The sequence below is a fragment of the Rousettus aegyptiacus genome, unplaced genomic scaffold (genome assembly GCF_014176215.1).
Source record: "Rousettus aegyptiacus isolate mRouAeg1 unplaced genomic scaffold, mRouAeg1.p scaffold_m13_p_12, whole genome shotgun sequence".
Lineage (NCBI taxonomy): Eukaryota > Metazoa > Chordata > Mammalia > Chiroptera > Pteropodidae > Rousettus > Rousettus aegyptiacus.
Window position 1 is genome coordinate 83456793 of NW_023416287.1, and position 20961 is coordinate 83477753.

At 43.5% G+C, this 20961-nt stretch overlaps 1 protein-coding gene and 1 long non-coding RNA gene across 3 annotated transcripts; one reads left to right on the top strand and one right to left on the bottom strand.

Moving 5' to 3' along the window:
* Positions 1-4583: 4583 nt before the first annotated feature.
* On the top strand, positions 4584-18721 carry SEC11C (SEC11 homolog C, signal peptidase complex subunit). The gene is made up of 6 exons (XM_036230101.1): positions 4584-4757; positions 11273-11382; positions 14241-14390; positions 16271-16390; positions 17849-17906; positions 18516-18721. The coding sequence occupies exons 1-6, from the start codon at positions 4671-4673 to the stop codon at positions 18567-18569; spliced, it is 579 nt and encodes a 192-aa protein (XP_036085994.1). The 5' UTR covers positions 4584-4670; the 3' UTR covers positions 18570-18721.
* On the bottom strand, positions 12283-20961 carry LOC107506284. Of its 2 annotated transcripts, none has more exons than XR_004953755.1 (5): positions 20646-20961; positions 20093-20222; positions 19248-19363; positions 16784-16845; positions 12283-12971 (listed from the first exon to the last, which is right to left on the bottom strand). It is a non-coding gene; the product is annotated as an uncharacterized LOC107506284 (long non-coding RNA). The 2 variants fall into 2 exon arrangements; XR_004953754.1 differs by having other exon boundaries at positions 20048-20222.

Below are 20961 nucleotides of genomic sequence, written 5' to 3' on the forward strand. Positions count from 1 at the left end.
CAAGATAAGCATGCAAGAAATGCAATCTCTAGTATCGCTTCTGTAACAATTCCTAACCTCACACATAAGGGCTGCCCTAATGTGCTAAGAGGCTTCTAAACTAGAGGGCATACTTTTCATTCTGGCCTAGCTAGTTCGCCCATTATACTGCAGAGACATCATGTCTGTATGTTTACAGCCTCAATTGAATCTAAGAATTGTGTCTCATGCACCTCTGGATTCCTACTGTTTGATGGAGCAAATAAATCGATAAGTGAGTCGATTGGTTTATGGGAGATTCCTTAAAGTTCTATTTCTGATTATCCTAGAGTGGAGCAAAGGTGCCTGAGATTTATAAGGAGAGGGTATATATAGTGTCAGCTTGTGTTTAGGAAATTTCATATGGAAAATCGATATGCCTATTTCTCTATGGAAAAAAAGGAGAAATAAAGCAATACTATGTTTTGGTTTAAGATGTACAATAAGTCAAAGACAACTGTATAATGACCAAGATGTAGGCAGAGGAATGTTTGATTTCTTATACTAACTAAACTGGATTAAATCCTGCTCCTTTTCCTAGGAACAGGAGGAAACAGGCTGATAGAAGCTAACACTCTATTCGATATCACAGCACTGTTGGAGATGGAGAAATAAGAAGCTAGGAACAGAGACAGAGAGGCTGAGCCCCTGTCAAGTGTGAGGCTGGAGCTTCTTGGGGTGCTTGGTGGTCCTTTAAGATTTCACTTGACTTTAACGACTTCCTTTGAATCAACAAGTCAAACAGACAAAACTGGGGGCCCAGCAACATCAACAACAATTGGGCCATGAGGGATCTCCAAGATCACATTTGTCACAGCCCCACCACGCAGCAGGAACATGTGGATGCTGAGGGTCCACCCTGCCCTGTGGCCGGTGAGGTCAGAAGGATGGGTGATTGGGTGTCACAGCTTCTGTTTTTTCTCCTTCATCAAATGAGCTTCTTTTCCTGTTTTTAAGGAACTAGTGTTAATAAAGTACAAGTTAAACAGTGCTGAGCTTAATTTTTAGTAAGTGGCTGTCCCCTGCTCTATTTTTGCTAGAGAATTTCGAAGCCTTTCAGTGTTTCCATAGAGACTTTATGATTGTCCAGTCTTTCGGAAGATATGCCAGCCCCGGGGTAGAAATTTGACCCAGATAGATTCTGGATCCCTTTGAAGCATTAGATGTTATGATTCTAAACAGAGAAATTGGCCAATAGCTGGGTGGGTCAGGCTCTAAAATCACCTACGACTGAAACACACCAATTATTTTATTGGAAATGTGGGATTCTTGTAACAGTATTACACCAAGAATTGCATAATTCTTCACTTAGCTTTTGGTAGACGAGATATAAATATTTGACCATTATTTTAAAGGAAATTCTGTAAAGCCTAGTTCAACAATTTGTTTTGTTGCCCCCTCCAGGTTTAGCTAATCGTCTGACACTGAAAAGTCATTTCTCTGTCATTCTCTCAGGAACAAGCTAGTGCTTCTGGTTCACTGTCTTGGTAGGGAAGGGGCATTATGTGGCGTTCTGCTCAGTTCTTCCTACCTTACTTGCGAGAGAGAATGTGGGGATTCTGAGAGTGAGAGTTACACCTATTACAGATACACATCCGAGAACTGAGAGAGTAACCACAGGTGGAGCTACGCACCAACTGGTCCCCTCTGAGTCAGCCTTGGGCTAAGACTTCATCCACCACCTGGCCACCATTATTAGCTCCTACTTTGACTTGTGGGCACAGTCCGTATGTTATTTTATAACAAGTCAGATATTATCAATATAGGTTTTTAAAATTTGAAATAAATTTTATTTTTTTTAGAGCAGTTTTAGGTTCATGTCAAAATTGAGTGGAAAGTAGCGACTTCCCAACACCCTCTGCCCCTATATAGGCACGGCCTTCTTATTATCCATATCCCCCACCAGAATGTACATTTGGTATAATCAATAAATTTATATCGACGCATTGTTGTCACTCAGTTTACATGAGTGTTCGTTCTTGGTGTTGTAGATTCTATAGGTTTTGAAAAATATATAATAACGTGTATCCACCATTATAGCATCATACAGAAAAGTTTCACTAAACTTCCCCTGTGCCAAAAAAAATCCTCTGTGCCTCACCTAATCATCCTTCTCCATTAACCCTTGGCATCTACTGATCTTTTTACTGTCTCCATAGTTTTATCTTTTCCAGAATGTCATATAGTTGCAGTCATACAGTATGTAGCCTTCATAATTGGCTTTTTTCACTTAGTAATATGCATTTAAGGCTCCTTCCTATTTTTTCATGTCTTCATAGCTCACTTCTTTTTAGCACTCAATACTATCCCATTGTCTGGTCATACCACATTTTGTTTATCCATTCACCTACTGAAGGACATCTTGGTTGCTTCCAAGTTTGGGCAATGATGAATAAAGCTGCTATAAACATCTGTGTGCAGTTTTGCTGTGGATGGAGGTTTTCAACTCCTTTGGGTTAAAACCAAGGAGCATGATTATTGGATCATATGGTAAGAGTATGCTTATTTTGTAAGAAACTGCCAAATTGCCTTCTAGAGTATCAGTGACCGATATGGTTTTTAGCTTATAGATGATAAAAAGGGTTCATGGAAGTTCAGCAACTAGTTCCAGATTGGACAGTATGCAGAGATTTCCACCCAATGTCTTCCTGCAGTGCTCCTTAAGCAGTGTTCAACTTAAGCAGTAGTGTGGAGGCCAAGTCCAAACGATGTGGCCTAAGGATGCTCGGCTGGATTCCAGGCTTGTTGGTCACAGCGATGTGAACTCTTTCTTACTCCTTTTCCACAAACCTGCTCCCCCCATAGCTCTCTTGTCTCAGTTGAAGAAAACTCTATTATTTCAGTTCTTCAGGCTCAAAGACCCTGGAGTCACCTTTCTTTCATCTCCCATACATCTCCTTTCTCTGTACATCTTTCAAAAACTCCTAAGTACTCTATCTTCATAATATATCCAGAATCTGAATACAGGTAAACACCTTTACTTCTACCACCTAATTCAAGCAACTATTAGTGCTAATTTGAACTATCACTGTATCATTCTGATAGACTGATGAGAACTGTGTCTTCCACTTACCATTTTATACAGCCGATGTTTAGAAGAATTTTACACAGACTAGCTTCTAGCTCTATATATTTGAAACCTTGTTTCTCCTTTATTATCCATATACTTCCAAGGCTAGGTGTTGTAGGGCACCCTCATATCAGGATACCACCTGTACAGCAACTTCCCGTGGTGATGTCAGGTGAATTGGCACCGTGGGTGGCAGTTTGCCTAGAAGCTATTTACACCAGGATGGCAAGAAATGACCACGAACCACATAGGTATATCCACTAAACCCAAACTAAATGTATCTCCAAATCAAATTCTCCTCAGCTGTATCCTCAAAATGCTCCTAGTCCCTCCAACACGAGGGGAGCAGGATACAGGGAAGTTGAAATGCAAAGAAAACAGGACTCAACCAATAGCATCTCAAATATCTTCCTCTGAAATTTTTACACAACTGTATAACCACTTTCTTCACGGCTTGGGAAGGGGCCTTTGCAAGTGAAGCGTCATGGTAAGTCAGTTTCTGGGACATTTTTAAATTGCAACCTGTTCCCTTCCCTCAGAGCTTCTTATCCCTCTTATTTGCCTTTCAAAAAAAAAAAAAAAATCATAGTACCACCACCCTCTAGGTACTGTTTATTTTCTTATTTACTATGTATTCTGCTAGAATGTAAGCTTTATGAGGGCAATGATCTTTGCTCTCTTGTTCACTGATGTTTCTCAAGTGCCTAGAACAGGGCCAGGTGCTCCAAAAGATTTGTAAATAAATGAATGAAATAAATAATATGTAAATGAGTGAACGAACTACAGATAATCTAGGATCAGGACTGTAGTAACCCAAAATTTACAAATTTTAAAATTTGAGTTCTATTCCAGATTCTGTCACTTAACAGTGGTCATGTTATTGAACTTTTGTGCGCTTCTATTTCCTCGTGTATTAAATAATTTCGTTATTTATTCATGCAATTAATATCCGCTGCGACACAGCTATGATCGAGAGAATATATCCTTGCATCCTCTCGCTCTCTTTCGCTCAACTCCTACTATCCCTGCAGAGCACGGAACCCGTCGGCTTCAAAAACCCCGCCTCCTCTCCGCCCCGTCCCCCATTCGGCACAGCCCGCCGTCGGTGTAGAAGCCCCGCCTCCCTCGTGCAGTCATCCAATGGCCAAGGTACACGGCTCTGTGAATACCAGGGAGCTTTAGGTGTCTTCCTGGCGCCTGACCAGAGTCTTGGGGAATTCCATTCTTCTCGAATAGTCACTTCCCCAAGGTACCCCTGCGATATGCAGGATCACCCACTCCCTCAAGTTCCCTCGGAAGCGTCGGACAAGGCTCCGGAGCCCCGTCGCTGCGCTCCCTAGGAGCCCTGGGTCCTCACTGGACGAGGCTCTCGCCCCGCGGCATTCTGGGAGTGGTAGTCTTCTTCCTCCGCGTTCTTTCCAGGTACGCCGGTGGCCGAGACTACCATTCCCAGACGCCTGAGCGAGTCACCAGTCAGGTGGCCCGCAAAGACGCGGGGCCGGTGGGCGGGGGCCCGGCCGGTGCCCGGCAGCTTTCTGTGACACCCGGAATCCGCGGGCCCCCGTGGCCCCAAGACCCTACCATGGTGCGCGCTGGCGCCGTGGGGACCCATCTCCCCGCGTCCGGCTTGGACATCTTCGGGGACCTGAGGAAGATGAACAAGCGCCAGGTATCGGAGGCCCGCGTTGGGGGCGTCCCCAGGGGCCGGGGCTGGCTGCGACTGCGGGGAGTCAAGGCATCCCAGTAGGGCTGCGGCAAGGACAGCGCCCCGCGACAGTCCCGACGGGCTCTCAGAGACCCAGGGTTCAAATCCACACAGACCCACGCGTGGGCACGTGTGTATGCTTTCTTGCACTGACAAGAGCCCAATTAGGGAAGGATGGCCAGGAAGGGGGAAAAATAGAAATCTGGTCCAATGCACGTCAGATGCACTTGACAGAGCGAGGAGAGATGACTCGGCCTTGAGTGACATCTGTCTGCACGTGTTCCAAGGGCCACCTGGTGGAAGAGGGAACAGATTTCTCTGTGGGGCTCCTGGTGCCCGACGCCCAGAGAAAGGCTGCCTGCCGATGGAAGGGACAGAAAGGCAGGTGAAAGTAGAGAACTTTCCGACAAGGGGAACTGTACAGTAGCGCCTCCCAGGGCAGTTTCTTCCCATGCGTGGGACTAAAGAAAGCTCCTTGTGCCTAGAGAGCTCAGTGGTAGAGCTCAATCACTGTGGTCTGAATCTGTGGTCCAGAAGGGATTCCAGAAGTCTTCTCTAACTTATTTTTTGTTCGTTTTATTGAAGTATAGTTGACTTAAAATATTATATTAGTTTGAGGTATCTCTAACTTCTTTCTCAGGTTCTGTCATATGGTTGCACCTTGAATATAGAGGGCATTTAGCTTTGGGTCTTTGGGTAGCTGGGGTTGATATGTCACTCTTCCGTGACCATTTTTTTGGGGAAAACTTCCTTCTTGCTTTCTCCTTAGCCAGCTATTGGCCGGCATTACTGTCTTTGGGTCTTTTTCTTCAGTATAAGGCAAGAGAGAGAGTAGGGTCTAGAAATGAAGCCCTATCCCGGAAAAATGCTTAAGCTTCTAGATAGAGAATTTAGGGGACCTGTAGGGCACACATACCATGATGGCTACTAATGGAGCCTAATACTTCTATCGATACTAAAAATAAAGTATGCCAGGAAACATGGAAAGTGGGAAGTGTCTTTTTTTCAGTTATAGTTGACATTTAATATTATATTAGTTTTAGGTGTAGCTCATGGTGGTTATACATTTATATAATTTATGAGGCGACCTTCCAGTTAAGTATAGTACCCACCTGGCACTATACATAGTTATACAATATTATTGACTATATTCCCTATGCTGTACTTTTTATAACTACCAATTTATACCTTTTAATCCCTTCACCATTTTCACCCAACCCCCCAACTCCCCTCCCATCTGGCAACCATCAATTTGTTCTCTGTATCTATATGTCTGTTTCTTTTATTTTTGTTTGGTTCTTTATTTTGTTGTTTAGATTCCACTTATAAATGAGACCATATGGTATTTGTCTTTCTCGGTCTGACTTATTTCACATAACATAATACTCTCTGGGTCCATCTATGTTGTTGCAAATGGTAAGATTTCGTTCTTTTTTATGGCTGAGTAGTATTCCATTGTATATATGTACCACATCTTCTTTATCTAGTCATCTCTTGATGGACACTTAGGTTGCTTCCATATGTTGGCTATTGTAAATAGCACTGCAGTGAACATAGGGTTGCACATATCTTTTCTAATTAGCATTTTGAATTTCTTCGGATAAGTACCCAGAAGTGGAATTGCTGGGTCATAAAATAGTCCTAATTTTAATCTTTTGAGGAACCTATATTCTGTTTTCCATAGTGGCTGCACCAATTTGCAATCCCATCAACAGTGCACAGGGGTTCCCTTTTCTCCACATCCTCTCCAACACTTGTTTTTTGATTTGTTGATGATAGCCATTTTAACGATTGTGAGGTGACATCTCACTGTGGTTTTAATTTGCATTTCTCTGGTGATTAGTGATGTTGAGCATCTTTTCATAAGTCTGTCGGCCATCTGTATGTCCTCTTTGGAGAAACGCCTATTCAGGTCCTCTGCCCATTTTTTAATTGGATTGTTTGGTTTTTTTGGCATTGAGTTGTATGAGTTCTTTATGAATTTTGGATATTAACCCCTTATCAGATATAAGATTGGAGACTAGCTTCTTCCATTCAGTAGGTTGTCTTTTCGTTTGTGGATGGTTTCCTTTGCTGTGCAAAAACTTTTTAGCTTGATATAGTCCCATTTGTCTTTTTTTTCTTTTGTTTTTCTTGCCTGGGGAGATACATGAGAAAAAATATTACTGAGAACAATGTCACAGAGTTTACTGCCTTTTTTCTTCTAGGAGTTTTATGGTTTCGGGTCTTACATTTAACTCTCTAACCCATTTTGAGTTTATTCTTATATTTGGGGTAAGGTCATCCAGTTTCATTTTTTTGTATGTATCTGTCTAGTTTTCCCAACACCATTTATTGAATAGACTGTCTTTACCCCATTGTTTATTCTTTCCACACTTATCGTAGATTAAATGATCATATAGGCATGGATTATTCTGTTCCTAGTGGGAAGTTTTGATTGTTCTTGAAAATGGTATCAATTCTTATGATTTGACATCCTGTTTCATTTGTCCAACTGTATCGAAGAGGAGGGTGCTGCCCATGGCAGAGCACGAGTTACCCCTTTGGGCATCTGGCTTCAGCCCCCCCACCCCCGCCCCACCCCAGTGGAATTTCAGACTAGTGCAGTAATGTAGTAAAGTTTGGTGACTTGAATTTCATGAACTGTGTTTAGAACCCGGTTGTCTCCAGGTGCTCATGGCCGATGAGTTCCTGGAAGTGTCTGTGATTAAGATGAGTTGTGTCGGCAATTATTATTAGCTTAAAAAACCAACAGCAAATGCCCTTAGCTTTGAAACTGTCCCCAAGTAAATTCTCCAGGACACAGAGCTTTATTTAAAAATCTAGACTTATGGGACTGATTTGCTGATGGTTAAAATTGCCGACTACTGGAGAAGGCCTTCTGATGAATGTAGCAATCCCTAAACCATTCTGCTTTTTGAAAGACCTGTATATTCCCACTCTTAGTGAAAAGGCCTGTCAATAGCTCTTGCACTGCCCATGTTTTGTTGGTCTTCTAATTAAAATTCAGACGCTCAAAGCTGCTGCCTCCTGGTACTTTTTTTTTAAAAAAAGCTTTATCCTTTTGCTTGTTCCTTTTTCTTTTTCCCTCCAAAATAGCATCCTGTGACACCTTGTCAGGCATGCATGCTCCACCAGTCCTGGAAATGGGTCCTCCTTTCTCCGCTGCCCCTGCTTACTATTAATTAAGGCAAGAGTCACATGCAAACACAAGGGCTCTTTGTTTTCTCAGTGAGGAAGAGGGGAAGAAATACAGCTACTGGCATTTCTGCTGCGCTCAGCCAGAATATCTGGTCTCAAATGTTTCTTTAAAACCTTCAGACATTAGCTGTTTATTTCATCTTTAGTTGACAGAGACTGAGGGTGGGCTTACTTCTAAACTCTGCTGGGTTATGAAGTGCCACGCATACCAAGTTAGTGGGCAAAGAATAACAGCAACAGAAGGCTCCCATGAAACGTAATGGTTTGTTTTTTAGATCCCAGTCAGCTCGTCAGTAGTTCAATCAGAATGTTTCTAGGTTCCAGAATTTCAATCTTGGACGCGGATGGATTGGCCCCGTAAAGGTAGGGTGTTGAGAGTGTGAGCTACGGTTTTGCGGTTAGCCCAATTGTTAGGTTTTTTAGCATTGGCCATTTCTTTAGCAAATAGATATTCTGCTCAAAGGATGTTTTTTTGAGGGATTGATTTTCCTTCCCCTTGATGAATTTTTCAAGCATAAAAAAATCATACTAGATTCTCAGTATGAGAATATATTCTCAGTTCCCAGTCTTTATTAGATAAATGGCAGGATTTTATTATGTACTTTTATCAGAGTGGAGCCTAATAGTTTGAAAACCTCTCTATAAATGACAGTCTCTGTTTAAAACCGCGCCTTGGGGCTTTCCTAACCAGGTCTGTAATTCAGTATGAAACGACATTTATCAAATTCTTTAAGTCAGGCCGAGCAGGTGCACAACTTCCGCTTTAGACTGATGTGACTAAACCAATTTTAGTTTCGACGCAAATTTTGATGTATTATAGCCCAATACTTTATATTTGCTTTGTCCTTCAGTTTCCTTTTTTGCTCTCCTGGGGATTTAATAATAGTTTCATAATTTGCTTTTGACATAATAGCCAAAGAGTTTTTTATAAATGGTATGTAACTTTAATTTTGAATCAACATTTATTTTCCTGTTTTCCTTCATTATGTCAAAATATCATCACAGTTATTTTAATTCACTTTTTATATCCCCACTTTCAGTCGTATCCTTCCTAATTACCTTGAATTACATAATTTCACATAGGTATAATATTAGCAAGAGACAGTTTTGAGTTCTGCTTTTCCTACCTCAGCATCATATCAGAATATGGTTTCATGTTGTGTCACGCTTCAAAACGACTACTTTAATGGCCACATAATATTCTGTCAAATTGTACTTCTCTTAAACACTTTTTCCCCAGATTTTGGACTTAATCCATACTCAACGTATCTTAAGTGTTTTGTCATGTCATTAAAAGGCTTTAAGCATCGTTTTAAATAGTGCAGTAATTTGCCATTATTAACTCAATCATTTCTCTATCGTTGCTCATTTATTTCCTTTCCCTTGTTATTAGAAATAAGACTGTGATAACTGCCTTGGGGCCGTAATTCCCTATCTGCCTTTATTTTGACTGAATTCCCAGAAGTAGAATTACTAGGTGAAGAGTGACCTCTTGATAGCAAATTGTTTTCAGAATGGTTATGTCAACTTGCATCCCCGCCACAATGTACCCTTGCCAAGCACTGTGTATCAGCATTAAAAAAAAAAAAAAAAAAAAAAAAAAAAAAATCCTTTAAATGTTCTAGGCCAAAAAAAGTAGGGGCCAGGAGAGTGGAGGCAGGATTTGGTTTGAACACTTTAAATATTTATTCACTGCTTGTATTTCTTCTCTGAGCAATTTAATAGTTTTAAGCTTTTATCTTTTTTTTTTTTTTTTTTTTTTGCTCCAAGATAGAAAACCAGGAAAGGAAGCAAGATCAATAGAAAAGCAGAAGCTAGAGAACAGATGAAAGCGTGGTAACTGACAGCCAGAGAAAGCCGGAATCCTAAGCCAGCGGTGTGGGAAACTGAGGAATAGCCCTCCCCTGAGTCCTCAAAGACTCAAGTACTGGCAGCACCCATGTCTCGATCTGGGGGTAAAGGGGTACTGGAGCTAAAATAAACTAGACCGAGTGAAAAAGCTGAGAAACAGGCCCCTAGCTGTCCTCCCCACACTCCTCAGAGCTCTTCCTCTCCCAGGTTGGGGTCTGGAAGTTTCTTCCCTGCAGGCGTAAGTTCATACTCCTGGAAGGTCCCTGAGTAAGGGTTGCCAGGCCGGGTGGGAGATGTGGATACTGTGCCGGGAGGGACCACGTGCTGATGATGAAGAGAGACGGGGAGGGTTGCGGTCCGGAGGAACAGGATCCCCACGGCTGGGTCGAGGGGGCGACTGGGTTGGAGACATGAAGATCGAGCACACCAGTTCAGTTCCAGGTATGAGGCAGAGAGCAGATGGTTCCGGGGAAGGGAGGAGGTCACTGGAGATGAGGGCATCCAGGAGCTAAGACGCCAGAGTGTCAGGCGGGCCATCCACACGGCTCTTCAGTCACCCAGGGCCACCAGGGGGGTTGTGAAGAGGAAGCCTGAGGCAGGTACCGGAGCAGGGAGCCGTCCTGAGGACAGAAAGGGCAGATGCCCTGAGGGGCGTGCGTTTCTCACAGTACTAGGCACAGTAGACATTTGGGCCAACAGATCAGCTGCAGCTGGGCAGGGCGTTGTGACGTGGGCTGGTGGAGCTTTTGTCCTCAGTCCCCGGGGGCTGGCTGGTGTGGCAGGCAGCTGTCAGCAAGGAGGAGCCTGTGCTTCAGCACGTGACAGAGGGCGGGACGGGGACCAGCCCTGTGGGTCTTAACACTGTGGCCTAACGTGGGGTGAGGTCAGCTTGGAGTTAGATGTTGGCTCATGTGACCTTGTATTTATGGAGAGCCTAAATATCCAGGAGTTTAAAGTTTTTGTTGACTTTTGGATGCAGAACGGCCTCGTTGCTAAGTACTGAGGACTCTGAAGCCTCATGCGGGGCTGCTTTGGCTGAGGGGCTGAGGAGCGGGTCTTCGGTGCCCCAGACCGCGTGTGCCAGGTGCCGGGGTCGGACCTGAGCGCTCCGCACCAGAGCCGAGGCCCTCGCCGTGCCACCTGCGTCGCCGGAGCCCTCGGGGTTGGAGGTGCTGGGAGTCCCGGGGGGTGTCTGAGCGAGGCAGGTCCCCCGGAGTGCTCTGGGGTTCCCCTGCCTTTCCTCTCCCTGAAGGAGGGACCTGTGCGGGGGGCGCATTCCGTGCACAGAGGTCGAAGTGCCTCCTCGTTCTGTGGTGTGAGCTAGTTCGTGTCTCGCGGCCTGTGCTTTGAGCCAGCGCGCCCCAGCGCCGGGGCAGCCCCTGTCCTGCCGCTGGTTTTCACTGTCGCCCTGGCCTTTGTCGTTCCAGCTCTATTACCAGGTGTTAAACTTTGCCATGATCGTGTCCTCTGCGCTCATGATCTGGAAAGGCTTGATCGTCCTCACTGGCAGCGAGAGCCCGATCGTCGTGGTGCTGAGGTAGGTCCCGCAGGCTGTCACACTGCTGCCCGGGGCCAAGGAGCAGCGTCGCCTCGAGTGAAAGCTGCGTGGCAGGCAAGACTCAGTGTTTTCATTGGGGAAACTATTAAGAGTCTTCTTTATTTATATCTGTTTTGAGAATATTTACTTTTTCTGGCTTTTGTTGAAAACCTTATCTTTTCTGACAGACATTTTAGAGCTTTTGTCATGTTGATGCTAATGCTCCAGTGCAATACATTTGCTTTTGTATTTCCATATTCGAATCCACATAAAAAGGCAGTTTAATAATATGGTATTAATGCATTATTTGTGTACAGATTGACTTTTAAGCAGAGAGCATTTAAAACCGTTACTTGGTTTTGCTCGTACCAGACAGGCAGGGGCCGCATGTCCCCAGTGGCTAGCACAGAGTGTAGTGATCTTTCCAGCCTCGTCTGCAGACCTGCTGCGGGTGGCTGTTCCCTTCTCCACACTATTACTCTTACAAAGCACACAACTTTTATTTTAGAAAAGTTGGTATTTTAGTTAACTTCATGTAGCCATAAAGTCATCCAAGAGGAAAAACTTAACGATCAGTTTGAAAAGAAATCACCATGTTTGGAGCCCGTTAGGTGTTTCCGGGTGCTCTCTGCCCACAGGGTCTTAGGTCACCGAGTCTTGCTGTGGTGGCGGTGGAGCCCGTCTCTTCTACAAGTGGCACACTGGGCCGTAGCAGTGACTCGGGCAGGGTCACGGCTGGCCGGTGCAGCAGCCGGGGCCAGCGTGCAGGGTCCTGGGCTCCCGAGCCAGAGCCCTTCCCTCCCCTGGGCCCTGCCGCCACGTCATGGCCCAGCCATGGTCCCGCTTCGCCAGGCCGCCCTCGTGTGGCTGGCCAACGGCCACTTCTAGTCATACGGCGTTTCCATAAAGTGTGGAGCCCGAGGAGAGCATAGGGGGCCTATGATTGGCTGGCGTTCACACTGCTCCAGGGGCGCCCTGGGGTCGGGTGGTAGGTTAGGAGGGAGAAGGAGACCAGGCTTAACGGATTCTAGACTTCTGAGCCTTGCTTCGGTTATGACCCTCCACTCCGATGTATCATGTTTAACTCTTGGTAAGATTTCATTGTAAAGACAGATTTTAAGGCTTAAAAAACATAAAGAACTTAAAAACCTGAAATTTAGGTGAGCCCTTGCACTTAGCAGATAGGAAACCTGAGGCCCAGCGAGGCCAAGTCACTTGCATGTCACAGTCACTTGGCGGAGCCATGACGACTCTCTTTAAATCACAGACACACTTATACATAGAAGTTGTACAATTGCATCTTTTACTATTCTAAAGCAGTTTGGTTTGTCAGTGTGAACTGTTGACATCATGAGAGATGTGTGACCTTGGGGAACCCTGACCTTGGAATCCAGGGCCCATGAGGAAAGCAAGTGCAGGCTGATGATTAGTGAGACATTTCAAGGAACCGCTCTCCTGCGGGACACGGCACTGACCCGACGCCAGACTGCCGTGCACTCGTCCTGCTTCTGTGACTCGTCCGGGAGGCTTCTCTAGCCGCAATTCTTAATTGTCATCACAGACTGAGACGGCTTTCTAGAAACATCTTCCTGTTGTGTGCTGAAATTATAAAGGTGAAGCAATAGATGAAGAAATTATCTTAAGCATTTTAGCCATTATTCTTGAAAACAGAACCCCGAAACGATTGTTTTATTTTCAGAGGAAAACAGAATAAACTTACATGTTGAGGGACAAAAAAAACCACCCAATTTGTTTTTACTCAAGTATTTTCTTTTTCTTACCCTTGTAGTCATTTCTACTTTTTGCCCTTTCTACCTTTTTAATTCAGATTTCCTATTTTTGAATGCTAGATCTATTACTGTACTTAGCATCACTAGTTTCACTTAAAAATAAATACATCAGCAGGTACTTAGTGACAGGCCGGTCTCGGCCTCATCTCACCTGGCTGCGTTCCACATGTGCGTATAGGTTTAAGGTATGCCAGGGCTGCGAGGGACAGGGGACCAACTTCTAGAGGTACCCCCACTGTGAACCCACATTTTGCTTTAAAGCTCCCCATTTCTTTACTAGTCTGGTTCATTTTCTCCTTACCTGCCCTCAACAAATTCACTCATCATTGGCTGCATAGCCCCTCTTTAGCCATATTTCTAGGTCTTATTTATTTTTTCAGGTCTTAAACAAAACATGAGCATATGTAAAATGAATTCTATCTTGATAATTTCAGCTTCCACTAAATTACAATTGATTTTGAATCTGAGGATTTTGGGTGTGGGTGTAAACCGGTATCGTGCGGGATTATTTATTGACCTCCACATCAGAAACAGTCAACATGGGTTAAAACTGGGCTTTCTATACAATATGGTCGAAAGGATGATGCTGCAGAAGTCAAAAGATGTGGGTCTGAATTTTGTCCCAACCCTCAGCTTGGCTGTCAGATAATTCATCCTCCTAAGCGTATTCATATATTTGTTTCTCATTCTTTGAATAAGTACATCTGTGTCGAGGTGCTGAGGATACACCATAAAATGGAAGAATTGCCCTTGAGTATTACCCAGCTTTCAGAGTCCGCAGTTCTGAATGAAATTAGTAACGTATTTGTAGATGTAGGACTTTACTGCAGAGGGGCCCGCCGGAGCCCTTGTCCTCTCAGGCTTCAAGCTGAGAAGACACGTCTCCTTTCGCACTTACCGTTATCACCTTGCACAGTCAGGTGAAAGCCGTGGCCTGTTTAAAGCCCATAGATCTACTCCATACAAGTTGAAACTCTAACCCACGTTTGTTATTGTATTCTTTATGAATTGAAATGTTCACCTTGTGACCGCAGAGTAATTTGGATGTGCTTTTGTGATTCTTTCTAGTGGCAGTATGGAGCCAGCCTTCCACAGGGGCGACCTTCTGTTCCTAACAAATTTCCGGGAAGACCCTATTAGAGCTGGTGAAATCGTTGTTTTTAAGGTCGAAGGACGAGACATTCCCATAGTCCACAGAGTAATCAAAGTTCATGAAAAGTAAGGAGGCTTTACTTCTTTTTGGTGTTGTTTTGTAAATTTTTGGTAGATTGTTTTAATGGTTCATTAGAAAGTGGCAAATGCACTGAATTTTTTTCCTAGTTCTGTCATTTACTAGTTGGGTGACTTTGGACCTGTTGCTTAACTCAGTCTATAAGATGGAGATGATAATACTTTATCCATAGTAACTCACAGGTTGGTGAGACTTAAATGAACTGACATACGTTAAAGAACTTGAAACACAGATGCACAGTGTAAAGTGGGATGCATCGTAGCATATCAGTTATTTGAAGGAGTCCCACAGAAAATAAAATCCCATTGTAATCGAGGATGTGAGAATTATTTTGATATGAGAATTATTTTCTGAAATGCAGAAAGCTACCTGTTTCTTTATGTCACTTTGGACCAAGTGGCATTCTCAACTGTAATATTAGTCCTGGATGGATACACACTCCTTCCCCCAACTCATCCGTGATTCAGTCATTGCACATCCTGCATCAGTTCTCCACAACCGCCCTCCGCCCCCAGATGGCCTTTCCTTTCCTTTAAATGCCAGTGATGACTTATTAAGACACTTTTTGAACCTGAAACAGTTACTTCTAGCTCAAATATATTGAGTTCCCATGAGAGAATACAGTCACATGATCAGTGAAAATGTTACATTTTATGGACTTGGTTATTCATTTACCTTTATGCAGCTTAGTGTAGCATCTTTACCTGCATGAATTCTGGAATTAAATCTAGGTACGTATATCTGTGTCATTAATGGAGGATTTCTCATCCCGTGTGTGCGTGTGCCATAACTATTAGTGCATTTCCGATATTTAAATCCCCATTCCATTCACTGCTTCCAGGTGTTCCCCAAAGATGCTGGTGCTTAAAACAGTCACTTCGTTTTACTCTACACATCAGAACAGCCCTGTTTCAGTTTGTGTCAGTGCACTGGCACCGCACTAATGTTACTTGGCGTCTGCTTGTTAACGTACTGATGAGGAAATATGCTTAGTCATGACGTGACAGCACTCTCACCTGGTTTAAAAATAATTGTTAAAAAGGTTGAGGAAATAATGAGGACTTGCTGTAATCTGCGTGAATTGTGAGAGACCGCCTGGATTTTTATCCTCTTGATTTCCTTTATAACCATGGCTGCAGATCAGCTTGCTCCTTTGGCCCAGTGTCAGATCTTTGTGGTCTTTTAAGCATTTGCCTTATTGAAAGAAGACCCTCTTTAAACCCCTATAATGCTGCAGTATTGTGTTCTAGTGTCAAGACTTATGTAAGCACCAGTTTAGTGTGTTTAAAATGACTCCCATGTGTCTCTTTAACACTCGTTTTATGCCATTTGTGATTCCTGTTTCTTTGCAAACTGGATTTTACACCACTTTGCTCAGTGGTGAAGGAAATAATGCATTAACACTTTCTGCATTTGGCAGGGAAAAGTAAGTTTGAGGAGGGCTCTGAGCACGCTTGCATTTGATTTATCTAATTCTCAAATCTGTGTGATCTGGGACCAAACTCGTGCCTAGAATGAAGAGGGATATAATCCATGCTAACGAGTTGGTCCGTGAGGACTAAGAAAGAGTGAAAACAGTCGCTGGAAGCTAATCGTTGCCGTGCTGGTGCCCTTGTGCTTTGCTCTGCTTTCTGGTTGTCAGGGTAACTTGAGCGTTTAGGATTTAAGTCTATAAAATTGTCATTAGATTTGTGCTTTAGTTGAATGGTTATCTGTAAGCAGTCAGCTTAGACCAAGAAAGACCAGGTTATTTTTGACTGCTTTTCTAAATGCCTGTATCTGGCTATATTGTGTTGGGTAAACTAATAATTTTCTAATGATCCTATGCTGAAAATAATTTTTGAAAGGACATTATTTTACTTTCCAGAGATAATGGAGACATCAAATTTCTGACTAAAGGAGATAATAATGAAGTTGATGACAGAGGCTTGTACAAAGAAGGCCAGAACTGGCTCGAAAAGAAGGACGTGGTGGGAAGAGCCAGAGGGTGAGGATTAACTTTTAAGTTATTTAGAAGAGTCAGAAACTAGAAAAATACCTAGAAACAAAGAAATGAAATGTTTAGGCTAATAGAATCATTGATTATAAATATTATACATCAGGAGAGTTATAATTAGTTCTAGATTATATTGTGATGACTAAGTAAAACTCATAACTAAGGACCTGAACCCTAAAACCGAATGTAAGTATAGTATATATATCACGAGTTTAATTGCTTTCTGTGTCAAAGCTACGTCTGTATCTTTTTAAATGGCTACAGACTGTTCCCCTGGGAATCATGACTTATTTAACTGTTCCTCTTTTGGTGGATATTTAGATGATGTCTCAATATCATCATTTTTCACTATTAAAAGACCGTTTGATGATAAGTCATATTTACCTTCGCATGATTATTCCAGCAACGAGTCCTGCTTCTGATTGACACAGCAGAGAGTGTATCCTCTATTAAAAAAACAAAAAAAGGCAGTGCTTCCTCGTGGCGACCCTTTTTGTGTTTAACCCTTAGTAGAAATGTCTGTTTTATCTAAACCCCACCAACTGTGTAAGGCTGGAGAACACTGGTGACCACCTGCTGAGATTCAGCTTTATTCATCAGATTGTGGTTTCAGGCCTCTTTCTACCCCTTTTCTCCTCTGCTCACCTTTTAACCATTTTTACTGTATTGCATTTCCACTTGAATGTCTGCGGGGTGATGAGAGAAACTACCAGCTGGTCAGTCCTGTATTTTCAGACACTCTGCTGATAGGCTTTGTATAGCAGGAGGCTGAAGCTACTGATTTAAATAAGCCCAAGGGGACTAAGGATGTGTTACCTTGTTATCACACTGACTACATATTGACACGGATTTTGTCAGCGTGATCGTCAGTTAGCCTGTGCTCTGAACCTTCTCTCTCTGGGATCATAATCATGTTCGGGTATAAGTTAGGGGATTCACATTTGTTCTCACTGCCCAAAACACTCGTTCGTTACATCTGAAAAGCACTGTGAAATGAAAACGATGATTCTGCCCATTACAGACTGAGTATCCATCTACTTTAAATGCCTTCTCTAATAGCAATTTTTAGATAAGCTATCTGAATCTTACTTCTCTGCTAAAAAATGAAAAACTGGAGTGATGAAAGTTGCCCATTCCATTTTTACAAGTGGCTCAACTACTTATTTTAGTTCTGTTATGGTGAATGCAGCAAGTGAAGACAAGTAGCGTCTCTAACTGAAGTCGTGCGTCTGCTTAAAAAATTATCCTGGCTATTAGCGCCGATTGATGCTTTTTACTATGAAAAAGAAAGCCTTTGAGATAGGAGTGACAATGGCTCTGACAGCCGCCGTCACCGGTATTCCCAAGGGAGGTTTGTTTCCTAAGGCTGATTTACAATGTTTTCAAAGGTTACTATTGTTATATTATAAATAATTTTTATATCTCTGGCTTTTTTGTTGCACATTTTAGGTTTTTACCATATGTTGGTATGGTCACCATAATAATGAATGACTATCCCAAATTCAAGGTAGGAATTTATGTGTGTGTCTGTCTTTTTCAAAAAATATTGGAGCTTTTACATGTATAACTATAAAGATGCAGTTTATTTAAGATGTTTTGCTAGTTCTTTTTTTTTCCAGACTATTCGTAGTTAACTACAAACTAACAATTGTTCCAATTACTGACATAAATTAATTATTTAAAATAGCTACTTTCACCTTTTATGGTCATAGTGTGTTCTAAAATGGCACCTATGTATTTGTTGCTTTTTGTTATAGAAATCTTTAAACATGAGAAAAGTAGGACAATAAACTCATTAATGCTTGTCTCCTCACTTGAATAAAAATGGTATCTATTTTTTAAAAATCACTTGAAAAACAATAGGAAACCTACTCAGGAATGAGCAATGCATTAGCTGTGTGTGTTGGCTGTTTGAGCCTTCCGCCATCAATATATTTTTGGGTTTTCAACCACGATGTGGCATTGAACAGCTAATTTGGAGAACAAGGCATGGGGGAAGAGGTCGCCTTTTGATTCTGTCCTCAGTGCAGCATTGAACAGACTTCATCTGAGCACATTTACAAGCCAGATTCATTTCTAGACCTCACAGTAATTTTCCATTGTGTTTTCTTTACAGTACGCTCTTTTGGCTGTGATGGGTGCATATGTATTACTGAAACGTGAATCCTAAAATGAGAAGCAGTTCCTGGGACCAGATTGAAATGAATTATATTGAAAAAGAGAAAAACTAATATATTTGAAATGTTCTACTTTCTGTATAAAGGGAAGCAATCCAGAGACGTTTGTGTCTTGTCCAAATAAATGATTCATCCGTAAAGGTTATTTTCTTTTGTGGGCTCTGATTCGAATCTGTTCCGTTTATCTGCCGCTCGTGGTAGTCATTTTGAACCGAGAGTGAGGGTCTGCACCAACTCAGGAATTGGGCAGGCCACTTCTGGGCCTGCTGGTGGGGACAGCACGTGGTTCCCAGAACGGAGTTGTGAGGTCTGAGTCTCAAAAATAGAATTCTTTGCGTAACATAGTGACATTTCTGGGGGAAACAAACAGGCCCTTGAAAGGAGTTGGTTTCTTATTTATTAAATTAGAATCTGACCATTAATAAAGCCTAAAACTTTTTAGAGAAAAAGTGTAATCTGCTTTGTTTTTGTGGTTTGTGGTTTGGCAAAAATATTTACGTTGTAAAAACCGTGCACACTCCTTTGAAAACTTGCAAAAAGTGCAAAAGGGTCAAGTGGGCATGTCTCTTTCCTCAGTTTCCCGGGATGTCCACGTTTTAGTTGAGTCATTTACATCATATGCAGTCCTGCACGTAAAGCAGTCCTTCGTTACATACTTATTAGGCACTTACCTTCCAGCCACTGTCCCAGGTGCTTGTGGACACAGAGTCCCGGCCGGACGGAGTCTGATGCCAAGCGCGAGGGACAGATGATAAACCGACACGTGTTTTCAGCAGTGACAGTTGCTCTGAGGAAAGATAAAATGGGGTAAGCTGATAGAGGATGAGAGAGGATACCGCTTTTCATCGGGGGGTCAGGGGAGACCTCCGAGGGGGTGACATCAAGGAGAGGCAGGAGACGAGAGGGAAGAAGATGGGTCCGTCTGGGGGAGAACACTGCAGAGAACGTGAGGCCCCGTGGAGGGGACGCTCTACTCCAGCTCAGGGAGCACGCAGAGCACCTGGCTGCTATTCACCTGGGCTCTGACCCAGGGGTCTGGCGGGGGCTTGAGAGTCTGCATTCCCAACATGCCCAGGGGTGCCGCTGCTGCTGGGGCCTGGACCACACCACGTAGCAAAGCGTCAGAGAAACAGAAAGGAGGCCAGTGATGTTTTTAAATACTCTCTTCAGTTTTACAAAAATGTTCTCTTCAGCGAATGCTATGATGGTGACATCCTTTCAGTCCGAACTTTCAAATCTACCTCATGCTTTTAGGTCTGTTGAATCCTGACCTAAGCATTTAGAATCCCTCAAAGTCACTTAACCACCGATGGGCCTTGAGCAAGTTACTTAACTTTCCTCGGGGTCAAGTGGAGGGTAAGGATGGCCTTTACCACCCTGGCTGTCCTGAGTGATGATGATTCACCGGATGCTCTAAGCACTTGCCTCACCCCTACACGGTGCGCAGGCGCACGCCGCAAGCATCACGCACCATTGTGTCTTCCTCGTCAGTGCAAACCTGTGCCTCCTTGCACACCTGTGCAGCTGCTTTCCGAGTGAGCTCCTGGTTGGGTAAGGATCAGCGGGAGTGATCGGTGGGGGGCAGCTTGCCTCGTAATCCTTTATCTCCACCAAAGTAGGCTATGGCAACAATAAAGGCCCTCATCCTGTTGAAATCAGCAAAGTTGAAAGAAAAAAAATTTACAGGATACTTTCTGAAAACGTTATTCTCTTGTGCCCTTTAATAAACTTAATAAAAACAGATTTTTCTTTCCTTAACTAAAAATGGAATTTAAAAATGTTGGGTCAAAACTATCATCTTCCTGAAGTTCTGCAGTTGGTTAATACAGACTTCTCTAAGAAGTGCTCACCGTAGCTAAGCTTTTCAGTAAATCTTGGACGATGCCCAATATTCTGAAATAAACTTCACAAAGACCCCTAAGAATCCGAACATAACTCAGCCGGTGCCACTTAACTGTGGCCTAGTTAGAAAGCACATTCTCTTCTGGCCTCTCAGATGCTATTGGTCCTTATAAAAGCGAAGCGATGGGCGTTAATGCTGGGTTGAGGATTTTTGGTTTTTTTTTTACCTGGGGGTCTCAGTTGCAGCCCCAACGTCCGGAACACATGGATGAGAATCAGGCCTGTATCCAAGGGGAGGACACGGGCGCTGCGGCATCCGGGTCCCTCGACATCCGGGTCCCTCGCGGTTTCTCCGTCAGGTGGGCGCCCCTGCTGGGAGCCGTCACGTGCCCCCGCTCGCCGCTCGCCGCTGTTGCGCATCACGACGGCTGCAGCATCAAAGTTGGAGAGTGTGCAGCGGACACTGGCCAGACGAGTAATGCCCACCGAGGAGGGAGAGGACAGAGTGTGAGGACCCTGCGGGGCTGTCCCGGTGCCACCTGG

Bases quoted from the DNA above. Each gene is read 5' to 3' on its own strand.
- SEC11C (XM_036230101.1), top strand. From the start codon at position 4,671: ATGGTGCGCGCTGGCGCCGTGGGGACCCATCTCCCCGCGTCCGGCTTG. The intron at 4,758-11,272 runs GTATCGGAGGCC...TTGTCGTTCCAG, and splicing joins GGAAGATGAACAAGCGCCAG to CTCTATTACCAGGTGTTAAA. The intron at 14,391-16,270 runs GTAAGGAGGCTT...TTTACTTTCCAG, and splicing joins GTAATCAAAGTTCATGAAAA to AGATAATGGAGACATCAAAT.